Raw genomic sequence first — 22,091 nt, 5'->3', positions numbered from 1 at the left:
GTGTGGTCATGGGATTCCCCTGGGCTCTGATGTCAAGTTTCCTCCGACCTGCCAGTAATGCTGGCTGCCGTTGTACAAATGATATTTTTTGCAGTGGGGCATAAAACAACAATCAATTAAATTAAATTAAATTTTCTTGTTTTGTTGCTTAGTTTTGGTTACATGGACTAGATGCTGCTAATGTGGGTTTAACACTGGAAAATAATTGCTGTTCCAGTCCAACGTCTGCAATAAATCCCAGATGCTAGTTAATTTTTAAAGGTAAACTAAGAGACACATTCATGTTCTTTGTGAAATTCTCAATACTTTGCACACATTCAGCTTTGTAATGGATTCCAGCAAGAGAGATATGAAAAGCACTGCTTTGCTGGATACACTTAATTGGAACTTGCATGTAGTGCCATGTACATGTGCTGATCTCCGGTTTTGTACTTTACAAATGAGTGAAGTTTTTTAGTTCAGTCAAACTTGTCTCCATGTTACATTTGGTATTGCACATAATATGATGAGGGTAAATTAGTACGCAATCATATTTACTGGTCTCTGCATCCTCTAGACATATTAAGCCATTGATTTTTCAATTTCATTTATACTTTGTTTTAAATAGCATTAGCAATATTTAATTTTTTTTTTTTTTTTTTTTTGCCTGGTTTAAATGGTAACCATACACTTGCCACATTACAGAATCCAACTCCAGTAATATAGATGTTTCCTTTTTTAATATGAGTGATGGGAGGTATTTAAACACCCTTTTTATAAGGATGTAATACGAAATTAACTTGTGAATATAACAAATTAAGCTGTATGTGTGTGTGTATATATATATATATATATATATATATATATATATATATATAGGGCGATTATATAATATCGAGAAATTTGATGGGATAAACAGGGACTACATTGTCATGCCATCAAAAATAAAAATGTATTGGGGTAGACTTCATTACTTTGGTCCAACTCATTTTAAGCATTTGCACTACATGTACTTTTTTTGAGGGTCATTTCCATATTTGCCCAGATTAAAACCTTAAAATGAAATGGATTATTGTATTTGAAACTTATACATTTAAGTGCTTTTCTGATGTCCGCCATCACCTTCTTTCTAGGCATATTTCTACCTGCGATACAACTGCCTGTGACTCTCTACATGCATTTATGATACTTCAACACAGTTACTAAGTGGAATGGCAAGATTTATGTGGGTACATGCATAAATGTTGGATGTAAAAATCATGTTCATTTGTATAAAAATTAACCTACCTTAACATCATAGACATCTATTGATCTACGACAACATTAACACACTTATTGTCTTAATGTTTTCACACATGGCGCTGATGTATGGAAACAAACAAGTTTGAGCAAGAGAAAAAGTTTTGTCAAATATGATCAAGCAACTCATTTCTGATGTTCTATATGACCATATATACATAGAAGAATCCGAGTTTTGTACGATATTGGGGGCCTTGCCATTTGTCAGTATCCAGTGCAAAGATAAAAGAAAAGTATCCGACGGTGAGCACTCAAAAGAATCTCCTGCTTACAGTTTGTGCATTTTGTGCTTGTTGTAGATGTGATAACTGAAGATAAATATGACAGGATTGCCATACATGCCGTTATCTTTCCATGTGCAGGATTGTATGTGTGTATGATAGTGTAATAAAGGCGGTGAACTTTGGTTAGGTTCAGCCGCAAACTTGTGTTTATGTATAGAAATAAACACCTCATTAAATATTGTATTAAATTTGTCTGTTATTATTATACCCCCTTCGTTGAGGGGAGGGGGGATGTATACTGAAATCGGCGTCTATATGTATGCAGACCTGATTTTGTCCATGCATGTCCTCCCATATAATGTACCCCATTTGGATGAAACTTATCAGACATCTTCTCTGTAATACAAACTTGTGCATGCTTAAGTTTAATTTCAATCGGCTAATTAGTTTCATAATTACTGCCGTTTAGGTACTTAGTTCAATAATGGATTTTCATGTAAGCTGTATTCTCTTCTGACGGCTACATTCAAACTGGATGTGTAATCACTGAATGTCCCATGAAACAATCTGTGTGAAGCCAAACTAAGCAACAAGAAGTCCTATCATTTCGTGTAAGGTTCTTCTGGTTTTCTTTCTTTCATTTTTGGAAATGTTGCGGGATGGAAGGTGGATATTTCCGACATCCGGATTCTAGTTTTCACCACAAAGTCACTCAACAAAACCTTGAGTATCCATGGGCAAGGGGTGTGGTACTGTGAACAGTTCTCCATTGTTACCAAAAGGTGGGCCCTGAGGATTTATCCAGGAGCCTATAATTATACTTGCCTGTAGCACTCAACTAACAAGGTACAATGGTTTAATCCAGCACTTACCGATTCAGTGACGGCTTTACATCAAGAACTTTGTCAGTATATGTAAACCTGTAGCTACACAGAGACCAAAAGGATGAACAGAAAACGTACACCCCTTTGCCTATCCGTGTCTCAAAAAATGGGAACACTATGCAGCACTCTTCCAAATGTGCCTAGCTAGAGTCAGCAGTGTCCAGAGCTGTTATGTCTACTATATCTGAGGATACCTCGATAACTGCAGTATTCTTGTGACTAGAGTAAAATCGCAACCAAACATTTAAAACAACACACGGCCTCATGGCGAAGTAAATGGCTTGTTTTAATCCAGTTTCTGCGATTTTTGGTGATAATTTGCAGGGTGGTAGTATGAATTCCAGAGGCATGTGGACCATTGTACAACGAGGGTGTAACTCACACCAGGTGTAAACTGTCAGGACTACATAGTGTAGAGTGATGTTGCCTGGGTAGTTGTTATAAATGATGACATGTGACAGCCTCCTTGTAAAACAGACCCCTGCTCTCTCAACCAATGAACCTTTTAACAGAGCACAGCTTGAGTCACCTCATGTATATAAAAGATCTAAGTGCCTTTATGACAATGGTGTGCTAGCTGCACTGTGCATGTCAGTTTATAATGGTTATTGTTTCAGGTTCTACTTACTGCTAAACAGAAGGTCTTGTTTGAAAAATTGGAACCAACAATGTTTTGATGTGTTTAAATGGCAGGCTTGAGATTGATGATTTATCTTCAACAGTTTTTTAGCTCAGAAATCTTATGTGACGATTTTGATATCTGAACCTATATGGACTGCCCAAACAGACAGGCACCAGTAAACAGCAATCCATGGACATCTGTTTTGCACACTGATTTTAGAGATAGGCGTCTTTATTCTCTACCTATTTTTCTATCCATGAAGCAAGGTTCACTTTCAGAAAACTTTGTCATCAGAAACTTCTAACTTTTTCATGTTTGTTAGTTAAAGTAGCATAGGCATAATGAAGTTACAAAAGAAATTAGCCACAAAGTTTTGTAAAAGTGGACCCTGTACCTCCAGTGCCTGTGGTAGAAAACGGTAATCACGTATGTTGGTGTTCTGTTATCTTCAACTCATTGACCTACACAATCCAGTACCACAAAGGAAAAAGCATTCATAAATCGAGTTTCAACATTCAATAAAAACATTTATTTACTTCTTGGCATATTAACTACCAGAGTCTACTACCAAGAACAAGTTTGGTAAACAATACCTAGTAACACAAAAAATCAAATACACTGTACAAGGAAATTAAAAATAATATCATAGATTGCGCTATAAATTATTAGTACATACAGAATGCTTCATTCATGATTATGTACCACTGCGAGTTATAGACTGATCAGCACTATCACCTAAGACATCTGCCGTAAATTCTGGATATAGTATTCCAGTTAAGTACATCTAAATAAGGTGCTGAAAGTATGCTCCACCGGCCAATTAAGCTCCAGAACTGCCATGTGTTGTTCCATTTCCATTGAACACAGCAGTGGAAGAAGCTGTGTTTTCACAAGACTTAATTGCCAAGTGCAGTCTTCATGTCAAACACAATGAACATCTGTGTATATTCACATTACATGGAGAGAAAAAAATAAATAATAAATTTAATAATTTAACAAACTAAAAACAAGTGAATTGCTACCCTCTCATTAACTTTTTCTTTATTAGTGACATGAACACAAGAGTAAAGTCTTCTTGAACTTTCATCAACAGTTTGTATTTTGAATGAATTATAAGCCACAGATAGAACTTGGATTTGTAACTTGCTGAGGTATGTTGTGATCAAAGCACTTATACATTTGCTGAAGTCCATCACTGAATCTAGTTTAATACACATAAATGTACAAATATTTACTTTTGTTTGTCTTTTAACAATTACACCTAATACAGTTGTCTCCTCTATGGCACAATTTGCCAATCGTCATGCAATAACAAACAAGATAATTAATGTGCTATAACGAACATTGCAGTCCTTTTCAAATCAAATTGAACCCAATAGTACTGTCTGTACAAGTGTGCTTGATTTAACCACAGCTTTTTACGGTGCATGGTCATAAAATGTGGTATAAGAGCCTTTCCTGTACAAAAACTTTGACATAAAAATTCCACAAGGAAAATATCACAGAACATTATACATGTACATGAAAACCTAGCAGGTGCCAAAAAGCTGGTATGTATATTATAAATATGAAATAAACACATCAAAAATACTGTAAAAAAATAAAACTTTATTTACAAGATACAGTACATGTACTATTAAACACTGACTGAATATAAAACCAGCAGTCCATGTGTTTAACTGTTGGCAGAAAAAGTAAATACTGAATGATTTGTTAGTAACATGATCAATACCACATAGTATAATTAGGATGGTAAAGAAAAATTTAGAAAAGAGAGTCAGCAGAGGATCTAGAACACGGTGTGGAGGAAGAGGAGGAGGTATTAAGGCTTACTAGCCGGAGATGGAGAAACAATGCACAAGGCATCAGTCAGAGTGGCAATGTTGATCACTCTTTTCTGTGACTCGCAATCGTAATGTTTAGACAAGTTAGTGCCCAGGCTTTTGCGGAATTTGGGAACAGACCTGGCCCTACCTATGGTAGGGGAGTATGTGAACGGTGTCTGAGACTTTGATTCGGAACAGCGCAATGCAAATTCCCCGTTGTTGTTCCCAGATGTCACCACAGAAGCCCAGGGTTTGTCACCTGGGTGCTTGGGGCTAGGTGGTCGACATGGGGGTGGACTAAAGTGAGATTTGCTGTAATTTTTGGGTTTATTACCCGAGTCATTATTAGTTCTAGTGGAACTTGGTTCTGTGGATCCAGAGACTTTGAGCGGGATACAGCTTGGAGCCAGTTGTGTGTGTGATAACTGTCGAAAAATTCTGTTACTATGCAGCCAGCTTGAAACATTGTAGCCACTACCATGTTCAACTAATCTGGCCGTGTCAGGGTTACGGGCACTAACTGGCCTGGAACAGGTGGGCGATTGCTGATCTGAGGGAGGGGAAGGTAGGGTTAAGCTCAGTTGTTTCTGAATAGAGTTTTGATCTTGCAAACTTTTTGGTGGCAATACTAAATACTCTGGCTTTTCCATTCTTGGGACTACTTCTGGTGGAACCTGAACTTGGCCTAACCTGTATGGCTGGCTGATTTGAGCAGTTGGTAGGACAAGTACAGGTCCTTTCTCCTTCTCATTATGTCTTTCTGTTTTAAGATGCTTGACCACTGCTTGAGTATTATATTCACAGCAGTCTTCACCATCTTCGTTTAACCGAGCTGCTACAATAACGCCTTGCATGTCACGCTTGAGAATCACCCCACCACATTTGCCACACATGCCCGTGCGAGCCCCGCGGGAGGAGTTTCCTGTTAATGATGAACATGAGTATTAGTAACAGCACAAAGCGACAGATCAGATAAGCAGGTTAATTATCACAAAACAAATCTTTATACATTATGGGAATAACAAAAAGAGGATGTAAAGATATCCAACATAGATTTACAGAGAATTGCTTACAATGCTAGGTAAAGATTTATGATTGTGTGAAACAAAGAAATGATTTGAAAGACACTCTTACAAGACTTGAACACACATAAACTTATAGGGCTTTTGTTTTTCTCTTTCTTTTGAAAATATTCTATGCTTTTTATAAATAATTTTAGCAGAAGCTGTAGATTTGAGTAATTCTATGTTAAATGACAGTAATACAGTTTTGAACATGAAAATAAGTTATTTATTTATATTTTTTGCTATCACATATCAAATGTCTATAATGAAAGAGAGGTACATAGATGTTGCTCAGTGTGCAATCACACAGTGATTTGTGGCCCTAATGCCTTTGAAGTAGATGTCATTGTTAAAACCTGGCTCATGACATGCAATTACTGGTTTGTTACTTGCAGAAATTAGAACAGCAATGTTAGACACAGGAATATTACATCACATAATATCACATCACATCACAGAACAACGAGGTATTAAATATGTTAAATGACAGTTAGTGGCATTATATGATAGCAAACATGAAGACACACAACCCCAGGATAACTATGTTTGACAGTGAACTGTCAAAGTAATAAATAAAGAACAAATAAATTACATGCCTGAGATAAACAGAAACCAAATAAATAATAACCATCCCCAGCCTATTAGAAACAGACACTCCTGAAAATTTATGTTTCATATATTGTGAACTTTTATGATTGGCATGTTCTCAAGTATTACACATACTTACCATCTCACAATGAACACAAACAACTTTCACACAATATATTGTAAGCGTTACTGAATACCCTTTTCTGGTATTTATGACCTATCAACACAGCATAAAGCATGTGCCCATGGGTGTAGTGAATAGAGTACATATACATGTACACACATGCCCTAAGCAGGAAGGGAAGGACTGGGTAAACAGCTTGAACTACAATATACCTGTACATTGTAAGTCTAACTGTCTAGGTACAACCATCTAACACATTTCAGTTTTTTTTGGAAACTTACTTTGTTCTAATATGCAAAGCACACCAGGAAATTTGTTGGTTTCAAGCATACAACTATATTACTATATAGGAACAGTAAATAAAATCATTACACCAGAATCTTGAAATCATTAAGCTCGAAGACAGGATTTCTTGATCTCAGTAAAAAAAAATTTCTCAAACTTTTGAGAGATTGCCGTCATCTACATCACCCATCAGAGTGTATGGAAATGTCTTGTCAGTATAGACAAAATGGTGGCTACATGTAGTACCAATGTTACACATACTGCGGCCACATGGCCATCAACATATCATGTGACCATATCTTTGCTCTGGAATCATTGAAAATGGATCACAAACAAATGTTTGTGTGTAGGTTACTGATACTTCAGATCATTTGACACCGTAATCAAAAAAATCCTATTTTCAACAACAAATATTGTCTGTGTGTGCTAGGTTGTAAACTTAATGTGTTGCTTGCTTTCATGCTCCAATTACACCTTTCAATAATAATGGACATAACTTTACTCTACATATATGTGTAGGCTACAATTAAAATTATATATTCAAAACTTTTAACTTTTAAAATACTATTTTATACTATACTTTCCTTGGCCACATATCTGTACTTGTGCCAAGCAGAATTACTTACTCTTTATGATGAATTTTCTTGGATGTGTTTAACATCTGACTCATTTGTACAATTCAACATAAATGCAGACAAAAGCAAAGGTGTATATAACTAACTAAAAGCACAACATCAACAGAGGAACATGCAGGTTTCAGGAAGATTAAGCAATCAGTGAATAGCAGAATCAGGTGTGCATGCTAGTAGGATCGTGTCAAAGGTTAAACCTACTCATAACACCTGGACCTTTATAATCGGTAGTTTCACCAGCGCACCACAAGAGGTCTTAGTGCCAATCACTTTTACTGAGTGCTTCTTGCGTCGCCGCCGTCCTTTAAGTACAAAAGCTTAGGGATTGAATAACTAGCAGCAAAATGTGTCAATTCTGCATGACCATCATACAAGTCATATGCTTGCAGTACTGCGAGCCTAAACACTCCTGAAATATCAGCCAATTTCATTCAGCTTGAATTACAGGTATTTAGTAGGCTCTTTGGTCATATAAAATGTACATTTACAGTAAAAAAATGCACACCTGAAGAAGGAAAAAAATTCTCACATGTGACACGATATGGTAATGTGAATGGTAGCAATAAGGGAGACAACCGTGTAAACAATCGCACATCATGGCACACCAGTGAAAGAGAATTCATAATCTCGTTTCTCTGTCTCTATCATATTATAATTACATTAAGGTAGTTTGAAATAAAAATGCAGTTAACCAAAAATCTGTGTAGGGGTATTAAATGATGGGTTGAATCAACCCATTCATGTGCATGACCACATATTTTCATACATATGGGTTCACCCAGACACCACTGTTACTGGGAGGGCCTAAATTACCAGGTGAAAACACATAGGGATTAACTACAGGCCTTTGGTTGAAATACTTTAGTCTTGTCCCTCCCCCTTTATATTCTATGTTCATATCTGCATAGGGAAGGCTGGGCAACTTTATCATCACCTCTGGCCTCCGTGGCTGAAGAGTTTGCTTTTTTGATGGGCGAAGGCGGCGTATTTTAGGAGGCAATGGGAAAGAGTTTTGTTTACCAGAATGCACATGTTGTTTATCAAAGTTACCTTTGATTGGTGCTGATGTAGAAGACTGGCTCTGCAAGGTTTTGCTATCAACTGTATTCACTTGTAATGTCTGTTGCTCCTTTTGTCCTTGGTTGGTGTTCACAACTGGGTAATTATTGGCCACAGACGTTCGTGAAACAATTCTCCTGCCACCTGTGATTGTGTACATGGAGGTAGGTGAGGCCAGACTCTTCGAAACACCATTGGTCTGTGAGATTACAGACTGTGACACAGCCCGCTCCTTCTTCCACGTTGCTTCTGACTTTGTCGTCCCAGCACTCTTCTGGGTTGACTGAATGCTCTCCTGGCTCATCTTGGAGGCTGTCTTAAAAGGACTTGACTGTGATTTTCTCTTGTGCAGATCCCTTGTGGCTGAAGAACTCTTGCTGGGTGGATTTGATGTTTTCTGTTCAGGCATGTCAGTAGTTTCACCTTCTTCATCTGACTTGGCTTCATCTCTGTCAGAGGCTTTTGTCACTTTATCAGTGTCAACCTTCTCCTCCTGAGAAGCACTTTCATGCAGCCTACTACAGGAAGATTCTGTGCTTTTGACAGCTGGGGGTGGCTTGATTCCCTGTCCATCTACAGACAGGTTTAACCCGATGTAGGGGGGGACTGTCACTGGGGACTGTTTGTAAGCCAACTCAAACCTCCCGCTATCAGCATTCTTGTCAAATCGACGGTCAACTACAACTGAAATAAGAATAAGAATAAAATGAATCAAATGAAACAAGATAGAAATCAATATATTTTAATCTGAACAGGAATTTTTTTTTTTTTTTTTGAAGGCACTTGAAGCAAATGAAAAAAAAGTAATACAAAACCATTGTCAAACAATTGGATCAGGAACATTCCAATTATTCATAACAAAAATAATCTACAGATATGGTATGTTTTAAAGGCATTTTAAAAAGAAATGGAGTTTGTTAATTAACCAACTAGGTATTAGTTCTCCAAGGTTTGTATCTGAAGGCTGCTTTACCTTTGACGGTGTCTTCCAGAACATTGGTACAAAGTTCAGCAGTGATTGCAGTACTAGCTTCCATACTAGGGCTACAATTAATCTCTATCAACCATGGCTTATAGTCCTCGGTAAGCATAAAGTCAGCTCCATACAACTCAAATGAAAACTGAAAGCATGAACACACAGCAATGAACTTACATATGCCATCAGGTATTATTTTTAACACTGTCACACCAAAAATAAATCAGTAAGCATAAATTCAGACTAACTTGTTTTATTTAACAGGCAGAATGCAAAACTAATAGTTAAGTGGCTGAACAATTAGATTATATTTCCTAACTATTGGGGGAGTGACTGTTACCTTTCTATATTCTACAAGGTCCTGTGTGGCCAGTAGAGCACAGATGATAGCTTTCTTCATGCCAGGATAGATCAGCTCCTCCCACTTGTGGCCTTGGCGACGTTTGCTGAAACACAACCACAATGTTCTATGTATAGAAACATCTTTTATTTCTCTCTCAAAATTTCTCTACAAAATTTCATTTAAACCTAGTATTTAAACGAGTTTTTATGATTTCTCCATATATAACAATAATAATAAAAAAAGACCTTAAAAATTGTAATTCAAAAAGCTGTTCTAGTGCAAAAGACACTACATTATAAATGCTTCCACCATTTCTGTATGAGTTTCTCCTTGGTCGGTCCAGTTTCCTCCCACGATAAAGCATTACCTGCATCATGTATGTGCATAAATATTCTTGAGGTTGAGATCGTATATTTAAAATACTCTTGAGTACGGCATGAAACATCAATCAAAGAAATAAACAAATCATTTCATGGACTGTCTGTGAACATACTTGAGGAACTCCTTGAACTCATAATGACTCCACATGTTCTCCTGTGGCAACATGGTGGATCGTGGGCCATTCTTGTAGTTCTTCTGAATGGCATTGTTAGACAAGTGAATTGACCTGAAACAGAGGTGTGATTTAATACTGAAATAAGAGGACACATGGAACGTTTAGATTTAATTCCTTAATATTCAGTTTATGAGCGATTTGGGTAGGAGGGGGGTACCAAATGGGGGGTCATCAATGACCTCATTTCTGAAAATTTTTGTCCACTGACACAAAACATGCATAAAATAGAAGGGTTATTACCCCAATAAAATATGCCTCAAAATGAAATCTATTTCTCAAAATTCAGCACAACGTTTTTCACTTCTCTTAAAGCATAATCTTAATTTTAGAGTTACTTTTCTGATGTACTTTAAGCTACCGTTATCATAGCAGTCAAAGAGTGGTAAATGTTATTGTTGGTCATAGGATTGCTCTATAATACATACACTGAATAATGCAATCTGTATTTATTACAGAAGTCACAGGGTGGCAATGAGTCATAATGTCTGTTATAGGAACAGAAAGCATGTTCCAGAAATCACACTGTGATAATGATGTTTTGCACCTGTTGTAGGACACAAAAACAGTACATACAAATTATATCGACAGTAATGATAATGATCCATATTGTCACAAGAATGATAACCAACACATGTACTGTAATCCTTCAACCTTTTCACATATTGGCATGGTGTTTATTTAAGCATAGTAATGAAGGCATTATTCTGTGTAGACTCCTAAATTTATGCTTTTTGAAGCTCGGAATTGGCCAATCCAATCAATGCTGTTTTGTCTCCAAAATGAAATTAAAAAATGTGCATAAATTGCACTAAAAGGTGCCCCCATGTATGCACAAAGGTTGAGGAATTAGGGTATATACTGTGTCCTTAAGCTAATGACTAAAAGTTAAGACATACTCATCAAACTTATCCAGAGTGTATTCCTGTGAGCAGAATCTGAGATAACAATCCTGATAGAACCACAGAGTGAGAGGATTCCAATCAGTGACCAAGAACCACTGTCTAATGTCAAACTTGGTGTTGTAAATCAACAAGGGCCGCTCTGAAATCAGTACACAACAATTACTGACTTTAGTCCACATCATAAAAAATGATAAGGGAGTAGTACAATGTTTAAGGTGTGTTGAAATATTAAAGGTCTTTTACAGATTTTTATCAGAAATTTGAGAATTTAAGATGATACAAAATAAAAACACAAATGACACATTCTGATTAACAATCAAATATATGGTTTCATGAGGTCTTGAAAGATTAATTAAACTCACCAATATACTTTTGGACAACAAATTTCCCTTCTTTCTTCATGACGTGAGAGTCAACCAGTTTCAGCATCTCTTCAAGTTTGGCATAACACACAATTCCTGTAATGCATATGAATATTTAAAGTCAGTCAGTCACTCATACAAACCAAAACTTAATGTTTCAAAAGAATTTCAGGATAAAAGGCAGCTTGGCTAAGAGTTTTCATGTAAAGACGTGTACCTCTACCCCTTGATTTGGCTCCAGGTTTGACAATCCACACATTTTTGGCTCCATCCATTTCCAACTGAGGGCAATGGGTTTTCAGACGATTCAGCAGACTTTCACACTGCCTTATCATCTCCAATGGCACATTAGGGATCACACCACCTTCACTGTAGAAAAAAACAAGTATCACAAGTATGACGCCTCACAGCAGAACAAACAGTTAGACACAACATACAGACCGTTACTTGCAAGTCTGAACTTCTTTTGTAAGTTTTAGTCGTTTGCAGACTTTATACATCAATATTTTGTAAAACCTCTAAGGCTCATCTTACAGAACAGTCAAAACATGCACCTGGCATAACATTCATGACAACTCTTGGTAAATTGGCTGAACATAATATTGCAAAACCAGGGTCAGATACAGAACGATTCTCATGCCGGTAACTAGCGCCCACATTAAGAAATATCCCAAAACACCTAAATAAACTTAACAAAAGAGCCCAAATTCAAAGAACAATTCAAATTTAAAATTGGCAAATACGAGAAAATTTAACGAGCGGTTTTTCGTTTCAACTCCGTTTGTTGTACATTTGCACTGTCGACTACTGTGCAACCCTTTACCTCATTCCCAATCTTTATTTGCTTCCGTCTTTTGATTCGTGTGTTTATAATACATTTGTACTTTTGTACAAGCTTGTGACTCTGGAGGTGCGTAGGAACAAGGTGTAGCCTCATCTTGGCCAAAATGCCAAAATGCCTCCTGGTAGTCTGAAAACAACTGGCCAATCGCACAATATACGGAGTTCTAGCTATGTCCACTGTGTGAAACGTACTTCCAATTTGATTTCATCTACTGGTGGAGGAAAAGGACGGAGTTCTAGCTATGTCCACTGTGTGAAACGTACTTCCAATTTGATTTCATCTACTGGTGGAGGAAAAGGACGATTTCTTACTGTCCCAAAAAATATAAGGGCAATGAGACCTGGATAAACAGGTACAGAAAACTTGTGTACTCCGACTGCGCCATTCAAAATTTTACGCTATTTTTTTTCATGGCCGGCAGCCCCTTGACCCCGGCTGAAAGGGTGCCCAAATTAGAAGGCTGTATCTGACCGTGAAAGCCTTGTAAGAAGGGCCACTGAAGACTGAAATGTGCAGTATAAACAGCAGAGTTTAAGACCAATTGGTAAATCTATATGCATACAAGTTTCCTCAAAGCTAATTTGTTCGGGATATACATTATAGACAGAATGAAAGATAATAAATACACTTACTGAGCTAGCATATAGAACCATTGTATTAACTGATTCCAGTTGTGAGGAGAAAGTTCTTTAGTCTGAAATGGAAATTTAGAAATAAAACATGAACAGATATATGAAGTGTCAACAGAAAGGAAAAGAGAGCTGGTTGCTTTGCATCAGATAAAACCTGAAAATATAGTTAACTATATTCACAGGTTATCTAAATTAACCCCAAAAAGAAGAAGAAAAAAAACAGGCACAGGTTCTTTTAAAGACAGAATTAAGGAAGTGACAGAGCAATGTGAAATCAAATGTTTTAGGTTTAATAAACACAAATGTTCAGTATAAATTTCTACTTGTAAGTATAAATAAAGACAAACATAAATGTACCAATGCTATTATCACTTACACTGTCTCGGTCATCAATGTCATCATGATTTTTGGATCGTAGGAACTGTTCACATTCTGATATGGAGTTCTCCAATGCCTTCAATGGCACAATCACAGATTTCTTCTTTTTTTTCTTTTCTTCAGTTTTTGCTTTGCTGGCTGCAGACGGAAAGAGCATGGGTTGCATTAAAAAGAGTATTGTAGTTCTATTCAAGTACTGAGTTATTCCTGATTAACTTTGATGTATTGTTTATACCACATTTTGTTGTATTGATACCAAAACTGCCAAACTAAACATGCCACAGGTGAGGATATACCCTGGATGGAAGTCTGATTGCTATTTGTTAATTCTTATCCAATTCCTAACAAAGATATTTACAGTACTCAATTATACATTTTTACTGTACATGCAAATGGATCGTCTTTATACATGTATTGATCAATATTCAACATGCACTCCTCTTCCATAATTGAAATATTTTTTTCCTGTGATGGTCACTTCAAGCATTAAGAAAGTATTACTGTAACTGGATGATTCATTTAACTCAGACACAAATATTCAGACATTTTAAAGCAATGTCATGTAGTCAGTCAAAAGTAAATGGCACAGTGGGGATGTGGGTAAGAAAATAACTCTTGACTGGGTTTTGTACAGAGCTGTAAAAGTGACATGGAAAGAAAAAAAATCTAAATAAAAAAAACACACTCATACAACTTTCAAAGAGTCAGTTATGTTTTTTCTTAATAAGTTGTGCTCCTGAGATAATTGAACCACTGAAATGCACAATTATGTTGTGCACACAAAATCACTGTTGCATCGTGCCCTCAAAATTTTTTTTTTTAAGTCGAGCACAAGAGATCTTTGTAATGACCTTGTGCGCACAACTTAATAAAGATCTCTACTAAGTCATGCACACGAAAAAAAACATAGCTGAAACTTTAGTTATGGGGTTTTTTTTCTCTATTTACAATTTTTTCCTACCCATGTAACTTGACAGTAATAAAGTGTTTGGTGTTCAAATTGATCAGCTGAACACTTGCAAGAAGAACATGAAGACTCGCATCCTTTTCATAGAAAACACTATCTAATTTTACAGAAAAAAATCTATTTCACAAAAAACGCAGATCACACTGTCTGTTTTATCTAAAATGACGTGTTCCAGAGTAATCATTCTGTTTCATTAGGATTCAGTAATATAGCAAAACTGTTAAATTTCTCAGTATGCTATTTGCGTAAGGATAAAGGCATTCAAGACAAAGGTGGATACATATCATATCAGTGGTTTTTAGGTCATTTCACTGGCAATGATCACTCCCAGCCGATTATTATCTGTGCATGATGCATCCCAGCTAATTAATCAAATGAACCTGTCAGTGAGTCAAAAACACATTCCATTCAAGTGAGAATAAAATTATCAGAAATTTAGATTAAGTACATAAAAATGGATTCATATGTCATACATTTTGGAGTCAATGGTGCATCTTCTACAGCCTTCATATGTTCACAAACTGTGTCTGTGCCACCTTCTTCAGACAGCTTGGCACACTCTGGATTGTCACATTTCTGGGGGGCAGGAGGAGCACCATCTTCTGAATCAGTGGGTTTTGCCACCTCTTCTTTCTCTAATTCTGGCCCATCCTTAGCTTGTTTGAGAACCAATTTGATGATATTTATACACGATGTAAGTCTGAAGTCATCTGGAAAAAACAGTTAAGAAAGAGTTATTCATCTGATTAAAGTTATCAGAAATAGGATAAATTTAATCCAGAGAATCTCTGGATATTGTACCATTACATTCATCCATGATAATGAAAAAAATGCTGAAAATATTGCCATAAATGACAAAGTTAACATATGCATTAAGACAAAAAACTATGACATTCATTTTGGTTATTAACAGATGAATGATCATTCTCATAGTTTTAGGAAATGCAGGCAGTTATTATAAAATAAAAATTTGGAAAATGATACACCAAACATGATATTTGATTTACAGTTTATGAAAAATCAAGTGCATTATGGGTAAAGTCCTCATTACCAATGAAAGCTTCCTTATCTTCATTGTGACTCAGCCTATAACAACGTGGAAAAAAGACATCTGGGTTTGCCTGTTCATACCATGGCACATTCCTCATGTTGACACAAAGACCAACCTTAAATAAACAATACAAAACAAAATTCATTACAAAAATGTTTCATATAAAATGAGTCCTTTTAAGACAAATCCTGTGAACCTTCTAAAAAAGCCATATATTAATCTTACCTTTGTAGTGAAGGATCCAGCCTTACAGTAATGGTTGACCATTTGTTCTCGGCCAAGAAAGCGGTAATCAATGGCATCTCGCTTGAGCACCCAGTAAAATGATGGATTAACATTCCGCACCATCCTCGACTGAAAAGTAAAAGGGTCATATATGTAACTATCACATACTTCCACATACAAAGGTATCATTCAGCACAGTCAGCAATGACCATCATGACAGGAAAACAATCTTGCTATTATAAACACCTTTCCCCATATCATATGCTTTCTCTCTAACAGCCTACATGGCATTTCTTTATTACAGCCATAGACAAAACACTTCAGTGGACATAAGGCAGATACATATGTAGGTTTCAGGCCTGCTGAAGTCCTTTAAGCCTATGTGGTGCCTCATGAACCATTTATCATGGTACAAATTTTTTTTCTTCAGGACTCAACCCACCATTATGCCATAGATGCCCTCCTCTTCTTCCCATGGTGGGATTTTGGGCTCCTCTGGTTTATGTCCATCTGAATTTCAGAACAAAGTTTGCATTCAGATGTAAACTATAATCATTGTGAGAAGTACATGTACGCTTATTTTGACCAATCATCCAGTAGTGATAATTTATTGCTTCTTATGAGCACAAACAATGGAATAGTAAACTTCAGGGAAAAAACATCCAACCCATAAACCTGTAAAGCATCATTCATTTGATTTATAAATTCATAAAGTTCTAATCTTACCATCATCATCAGTACAATCACCATCATCATCATCGTCAGCATCATCATCTTCATCCTCTTCGGAGTTACGTTTCCGCTTGTGGCCTGGTGGCTTCTTAACTGGCACCGTTAATCTGTAGAACTTCTCGATCCATCCTCGCCGCCTTAGGCTATTTCTCACAGCTGAGTACCCTCCCTGAATGGTGAACACTTTACGCAACTGAAAATGAATTGGCCAGACTTCACATACATGCAAGATCTTCACTACAACAGAAGTCATTACAAAGTGCTGCTGATCAGCAATAACAAAAATTTATTCTCTTATAAATTTGAAAACAAGCAAAAAAGCAAGCCAAGCTCAACATATGATTCTTGTGAAAGTACATCAATGATCATGCATCTCAGATTGAGAACACACCAGTCTATACAAGAAAGCAGATGTACAGAGAAACAAAGTCACAGACAGGTTTTGTGAAAAATCACAGAAAAAGTAAACTATGACTGAGCACCATAATAATGTGCATGCTAAAAGTATCTTTTCAAAACACAAGTTTCATGTTAATGCACAGAAAAGTTTTGGACATACTGCTCAAAATTGAAGGGGTAAGGAAAGGCAGGCAGATGGAAAGATAAACATACACATAAAAGTTTTGAAGCAAGATAATAAAACAGGCTCATTTTTAAGTTAACAAACCTTCCTTCTGTACGTATGAGAATTATTAACGTCAAATTCAGGTTTTACGAAGTACAAACTTTACATTCAAATCAGATCACACCAGGGAGGGTAAAGCAATATGTCTGAGGAACAACTGTTGAAGCACCTACCCTTATTGCCTTATCTACCAGGTCTTTTGCCATTCGTAGCCTGTCTCCAGTCATATAACTTGATCTTCGACCACCTAACTTGGGCCTGTTTAAGGTTTGCTGGGGTGGCATAGTTTTGCTGCGCATGTTTCCTAGCATTCCAGGCTCCACACAGGACTGACTGGTTGGTTGATTATCTTTAAACAAATCAAGATGTCAGCTGAAGCTTGTGACGTTTTTATGCAGACTGCCACATATTGAGAATAATATTAAGGTATTGGTACGTATATGATATGTACCAGTGTACAACATGCAACACTAATATGCTTAGTACTGACTGAAAACAAGCTGTGTGTGACTATGAAGTATATGAACAAGGCAAAGCTAAGGTGCTGTGTTCAAGCTTGACATAATTAAGCTTAACCCCTTTGCTAGGATTACCTAAAGCACTGAACAACATACTAATCTCATCTTACCCAATAATATCATAATCTTTCTCAATATGCTTATGCAAAACAATAATGCAACATAGCAAAACATGCTCCTGGATATATGTATAACTAATAGCTATCCCAAAGATGTCCTTTGATCCGGATACTGCAGGGTTAGCGAGTAAAACCAGACACATAATACAGGATTAAGATTAGTAACTTCAAGAAATAACTACACTAATTCCTTAACATGTAAACGTGTTCATTCTTCACACTATGTTTGAGACAGGAAACCTCTTGGTGATTTGAGCAAAGTCAATACTTCAGAAAACACCACAAAGAAAAGATGAAAACATGCATACTAGTACAATCACTTGAAGAATTATGTTGCTAAATTTTTGACAATACATGTTAAAACACATGTGCACAATCAAATATCTTATCATAGTGGTAAACCACTCCATCATATAACATTCCATAGATTTCCAGTAAACAGCCATGGCATGTTACAAAAATAACATTTTCACTGTCACGTTGTGCACATTTGTAAATTTATTCTAAGCTGTAATTAATCGTTGATCAACATCTTGAGAGTACCCAGTTTTCACTGCCTTTAAATTAACTTCTGCTCACTAAATAATCTTGAGTACTGTATGAAATAGCAATAACAAAAAATCAAATTCAATAATGGTATATTCCTCCCTTCACATTTCAACATCTCACAATTATCAATTCCTTTCAGAGTACATGTACAGTTCTTTAAGGTTAATCAATCTTTTTTAATGACAACCCAATAAGGGAAAAGCTCTAATGCCGAAACACCTTCACAAGACACAATGGTGTATTCAAGAAAAAGTATGCTTTCTTCTCTGAAGTATAAGATCTGACAAGAGGACAGTTGATTGATCATCAAGACTGGAACACCAGTCTGGAATGCACTACTCTCCTCACGAAGAGGACGTAGCCCTATAGTCCACGAATCTGCTGAAACACCATGCAAATCCTTGTGCAGGGATCCACAGACCGCTAATCCAGACTGATCTATGGAAAGAAACCTACTAACCCTAAGCCGAAACATTTTGCTTTTCTTGTTTCATATCCTTGGCAGAAGACAGTTAGACTCAAAGTTTGAACCACTGGATTATGTTAGAATAGTGCCTTGTAGATTTTATTTCCAATTTACATGTAGAGCTGTTTCAATATGGGTTTCTTACAAACAATACACATAGGTTTCTCTGTGAATTTATTTAACTTTGTGTTCAATGGTTCAATGGCCATCTTATGTTTGGGTTAAAGATAAATGATAATGGAGACAAACCTCCACCTCTACCAATAAAAAAGGAAAGGCTTTCAGCTTGCACCTTTTGCTCACTGGCTAACGATGATTGTGTTAATCATCACTTGTACCACAAAACTGGGTGTTTTTCGACAAAGCCTAAAGCCATAAGGTTTTAGGGCGTGTCATAGAGAGAGTAGGAATGCACCAGGATGCCTCTAGGGTTCTGGCTTAAGAGCTCTTCCTTATAAGTTTTCATGTGACAATCCTCTCATGATGAAGAAATGGAGTAAAATTTGAGGCAACTGATGTACATATCAGATAATAACCTTTTCTGTCATCATCTGAATCATCTCCGTCACTATGGGGTCTACTTTGAGGATACCTAGGTCGCTGTGAGGTACCAGGAGGGCGGAGTTTCTTTAGTGCCATGTCAGGGTGGCCACTAGCGTAAGGTCCTACAAAAACAATGAAAACAAAAAGAAGTTTACAAAGATATTCTTCTTTTTTAAAAATTCCTTACCGACAGAAAATAATAATTCCTCTTATAACAATCTATAGGCCTCCTTACACAATGTATGGACATCCACAACTATGACAGAGTTCATATAGAAACTTATTCTGACAAATAAAATATTAATGTCCACAATATATCGTAATAGGTGTATAAATACCGTCAAGGATACGTTGCAAATTTGCTGAGATCTTTTCTTTTGTTGGTTTTGTGAGTTGTTCATCAGAGGATGTTTCATGGATCTTTGATTTTGTATCATTTTGCACATCCTGGTCAGCATAGCTTCCCTGTTGAGAATAAAAAGAATGACTGACACTAATAAGCACATGCTAGTAGAAGCGGCTGTGTACTATGCAGCCCATAATTATAGTTAACATATGGTGCACTTATACATCAAAAAATCAAGATACACACTTGGGTATGTTTTATGGATATGTTATGCGCATTGGTGCATGCAATGCTCTTGTCAGATTGAATGACTTATATCCAATGTTTATAAATTAAACACAGTCAATATAAACCAAGTATGACATTTTCAAGATAAGATATGTATACGATCCCTTTGTGGCTTTACAATACCATTTCACAGCCATGAATATACATCAATGGAAATTATACAAAGCAACCAGTACATTAATCATTAATCAATAATACTGTTTTCTGGCAGCAGTCTAAAGTAGGAAATAAACCCCACTTTAAAATATAGGTTAAATAGCCCTATCATCCCATAAAAAGGCATCATCTGTACAAGGTTACACAAAATGAATCTGCACTCAACATTTTATAAAAATCGTAGAATATTTGGAGTAATCATTGTACAAAAACCAATGATGATAACTTTGAATATACAAACCTGACAGGACATACATGGAAGGGTCACATTAGTTGATTTTTTATCAAAAACATACATATTTTTGGCACAGTTATGGAACAGAAACCAAACCTGAGCGACAGACAGGCAGGCAGGTAGACAAACCATCTAAGGTGTGTAATAATAAACATTTTATACACATATAAATGATGTCATTCTATAATAGTAAGGAGTGGTATAGCCTTGCTATTATTTAGATTACAAATATTTACAACATGAAATTTAATACAAAAAGTCCTTCTTAAAGACATTACTTACATCTTTTGTCCACTCTTTGTTGCTTTTCCTTGTCTTTCCCATTGGGCTAAGCTGACCATTTCGGGGGTGCTCTACTTTTTCCAGCTAGAATATAAAATTTAAAATATATTCATAATACCTGGATGAAATAAATTTACTGTTGTAGATCAAAAAGATTAAGCATGATGTGTATTTCACATTTAACAGAACAGCAATAGATCATTACCCCTCTAATTAGTCAGAAGACGAGTTTGGTGCCAAAAAAAAAAAAAGGATGCCTACACAGCGACAGTGTTTGGTTGGCAAAACTTCAGCTGCTACCTTGCTGTGTAATATTCCAATTGATCTCAGGATAGTCAGATAACATCATAGAGCAAACTGTAACATTACAAAAAAGTGTAATGTAACAATCCTTTGCCATACAAGGCTATCACTGTGCAAGTGTCAAGGTTTATATCGAAAGGGACATACTGAAAGTAAAGAATATAAATGAGTGTCCTACATTCGTAACCAGATCCAGTCCTTAAATCACGTAAAAATTCTGATGTGGTACACTAAGCCAAAAACCAAGGGAAGCACAAAGCATATGCTAGTTTTAATATTTCAGGCAAAATAAACAAGAAAAAAAAAGCACATAGGTCTGACATACATGTACTAGATTGAGTAATTTATCACTGACAGTAAGCTCCTAAGCACCAGTACACTTGAATAGGAAAACTTGTAGTTGTGTCGATAGTACAGTCTATAAGCGCATTTTATCTGAAATAGTAAATCACTTACCACCTCTGTCACCAATACGTACTTTTAACAAAAAATAAATTGAACTTAAGAAAAAAGAATCACAGAGTCCGCACTATGTGTTGTTGATGGAATGCACCGTATATACTGTACCTAAAGACAAACATAATGAGACAATTTCTTAACAAATTACAGCCGACGTAAATCCATCTGGCCTTTCAAACACACTTACCATTTTTTTCTGCTTTTCCAAATGGTTTTGTTGTCTAGCCATGAAGTCTGTCCCCATGTTTTCCACAATCCTGGTGCTTGTCAGACTGAGTTTGGGTTTGAATGTGAACAGACCTTCATTGCTACTACTTCTACTTTGATTCATGCTAGCTGAAGAACCCAGGACGCTGAACGACTATGTTCGTGAACGTAAATTATGGATCCAAAAGAAGTTGAGGTTGACTTGACAGCGCTGGGCCAGAATTTGCACGCCATCAAGTTGTCAACTTCTGCAAGTCGACAACACGGTGGGGGGGGGGGGGGAGCAAACTTTCTTTGCGCGCGTTATGCTGTCTGTTAGTGCAAGACGAAACCTATTTGACCTGACCTTCTCCTAACTCCTCTACTGAGGGTTTGACAAGCCACTAATTACGAGGTGTTAACCCATTCTATGTCATATCGCTGTTCCGAAAGCCACACGGT

At 36.5% G+C, this 22,091-nt stretch overlaps 1 protein-coding gene across 2 annotated transcripts; it reads right to left on the bottom strand.

Moving 5' to 3' along the window:
* Positions 1-5,630: 5,630 nt before the first annotated feature.
* On the bottom strand, positions 5,631-22,091 carry LOC135470494 (tubulin tyrosine ligase 3-like). Of its 2 annotated transcripts, XM_064749471.1 has the most exons (21): positions 21,631-22,091; positions 20,682-20,765; positions 19,713-19,839; positions 19,368-19,496; positions 17,353-17,528; positions 16,549-16,747; positions 16,265-16,332; positions 15,823-15,951; positions 15,598-15,712; positions 15,020-15,256; positions 13,578-13,717; positions 13,202-13,263; positions 11,943-12,094; positions 11,726-11,821; positions 11,358-11,502; positions 10,399-10,512; positions 9,903-10,008; positions 9,560-9,707; positions 8,578-9,270; positions 7,729-7,829; positions 5,631-5,756 (listed from the first exon to the last, which is right to left on the bottom strand). In XM_064749471.1, the coding sequence occupies exons 1-20, from the start codon at positions 21,772-21,774 to the stop codon at positions 7,729-7,731; spliced, it is 3,165 nt and encodes a 1,054-aa protein (XP_064605541.1). In that variant the 5' UTR covers positions 21,775-22,091; the 3' UTR covers positions 5,631-5,756. The 2 variants fall into 2 exon arrangements, with proteins under 2 accessions (XP_064605541.1, XP_064605540.1); XM_064749470.1 differs by lacking the exon at positions 5,631-5,756 and having other exon boundaries at positions 7,750-9,270.

Source organism: Liolophura sinensis, chromosome 7 (genome assembly GCF_032854445.1).
Source record: "Liolophura sinensis isolate JHLJ2023 chromosome 7, CUHK_Ljap_v2, whole genome shotgun sequence".
Taxonomy (NCBI): domain Eukaryota; kingdom Metazoa; phylum Mollusca; class Polyplacophora; order Chitonida; family Chitonidae; genus Liolophura; species Liolophura sinensis.
Note: the sequence above shows the minus strand (reverse complement) of the source record. Positions and strands in the feature narration are given on the sequence as shown.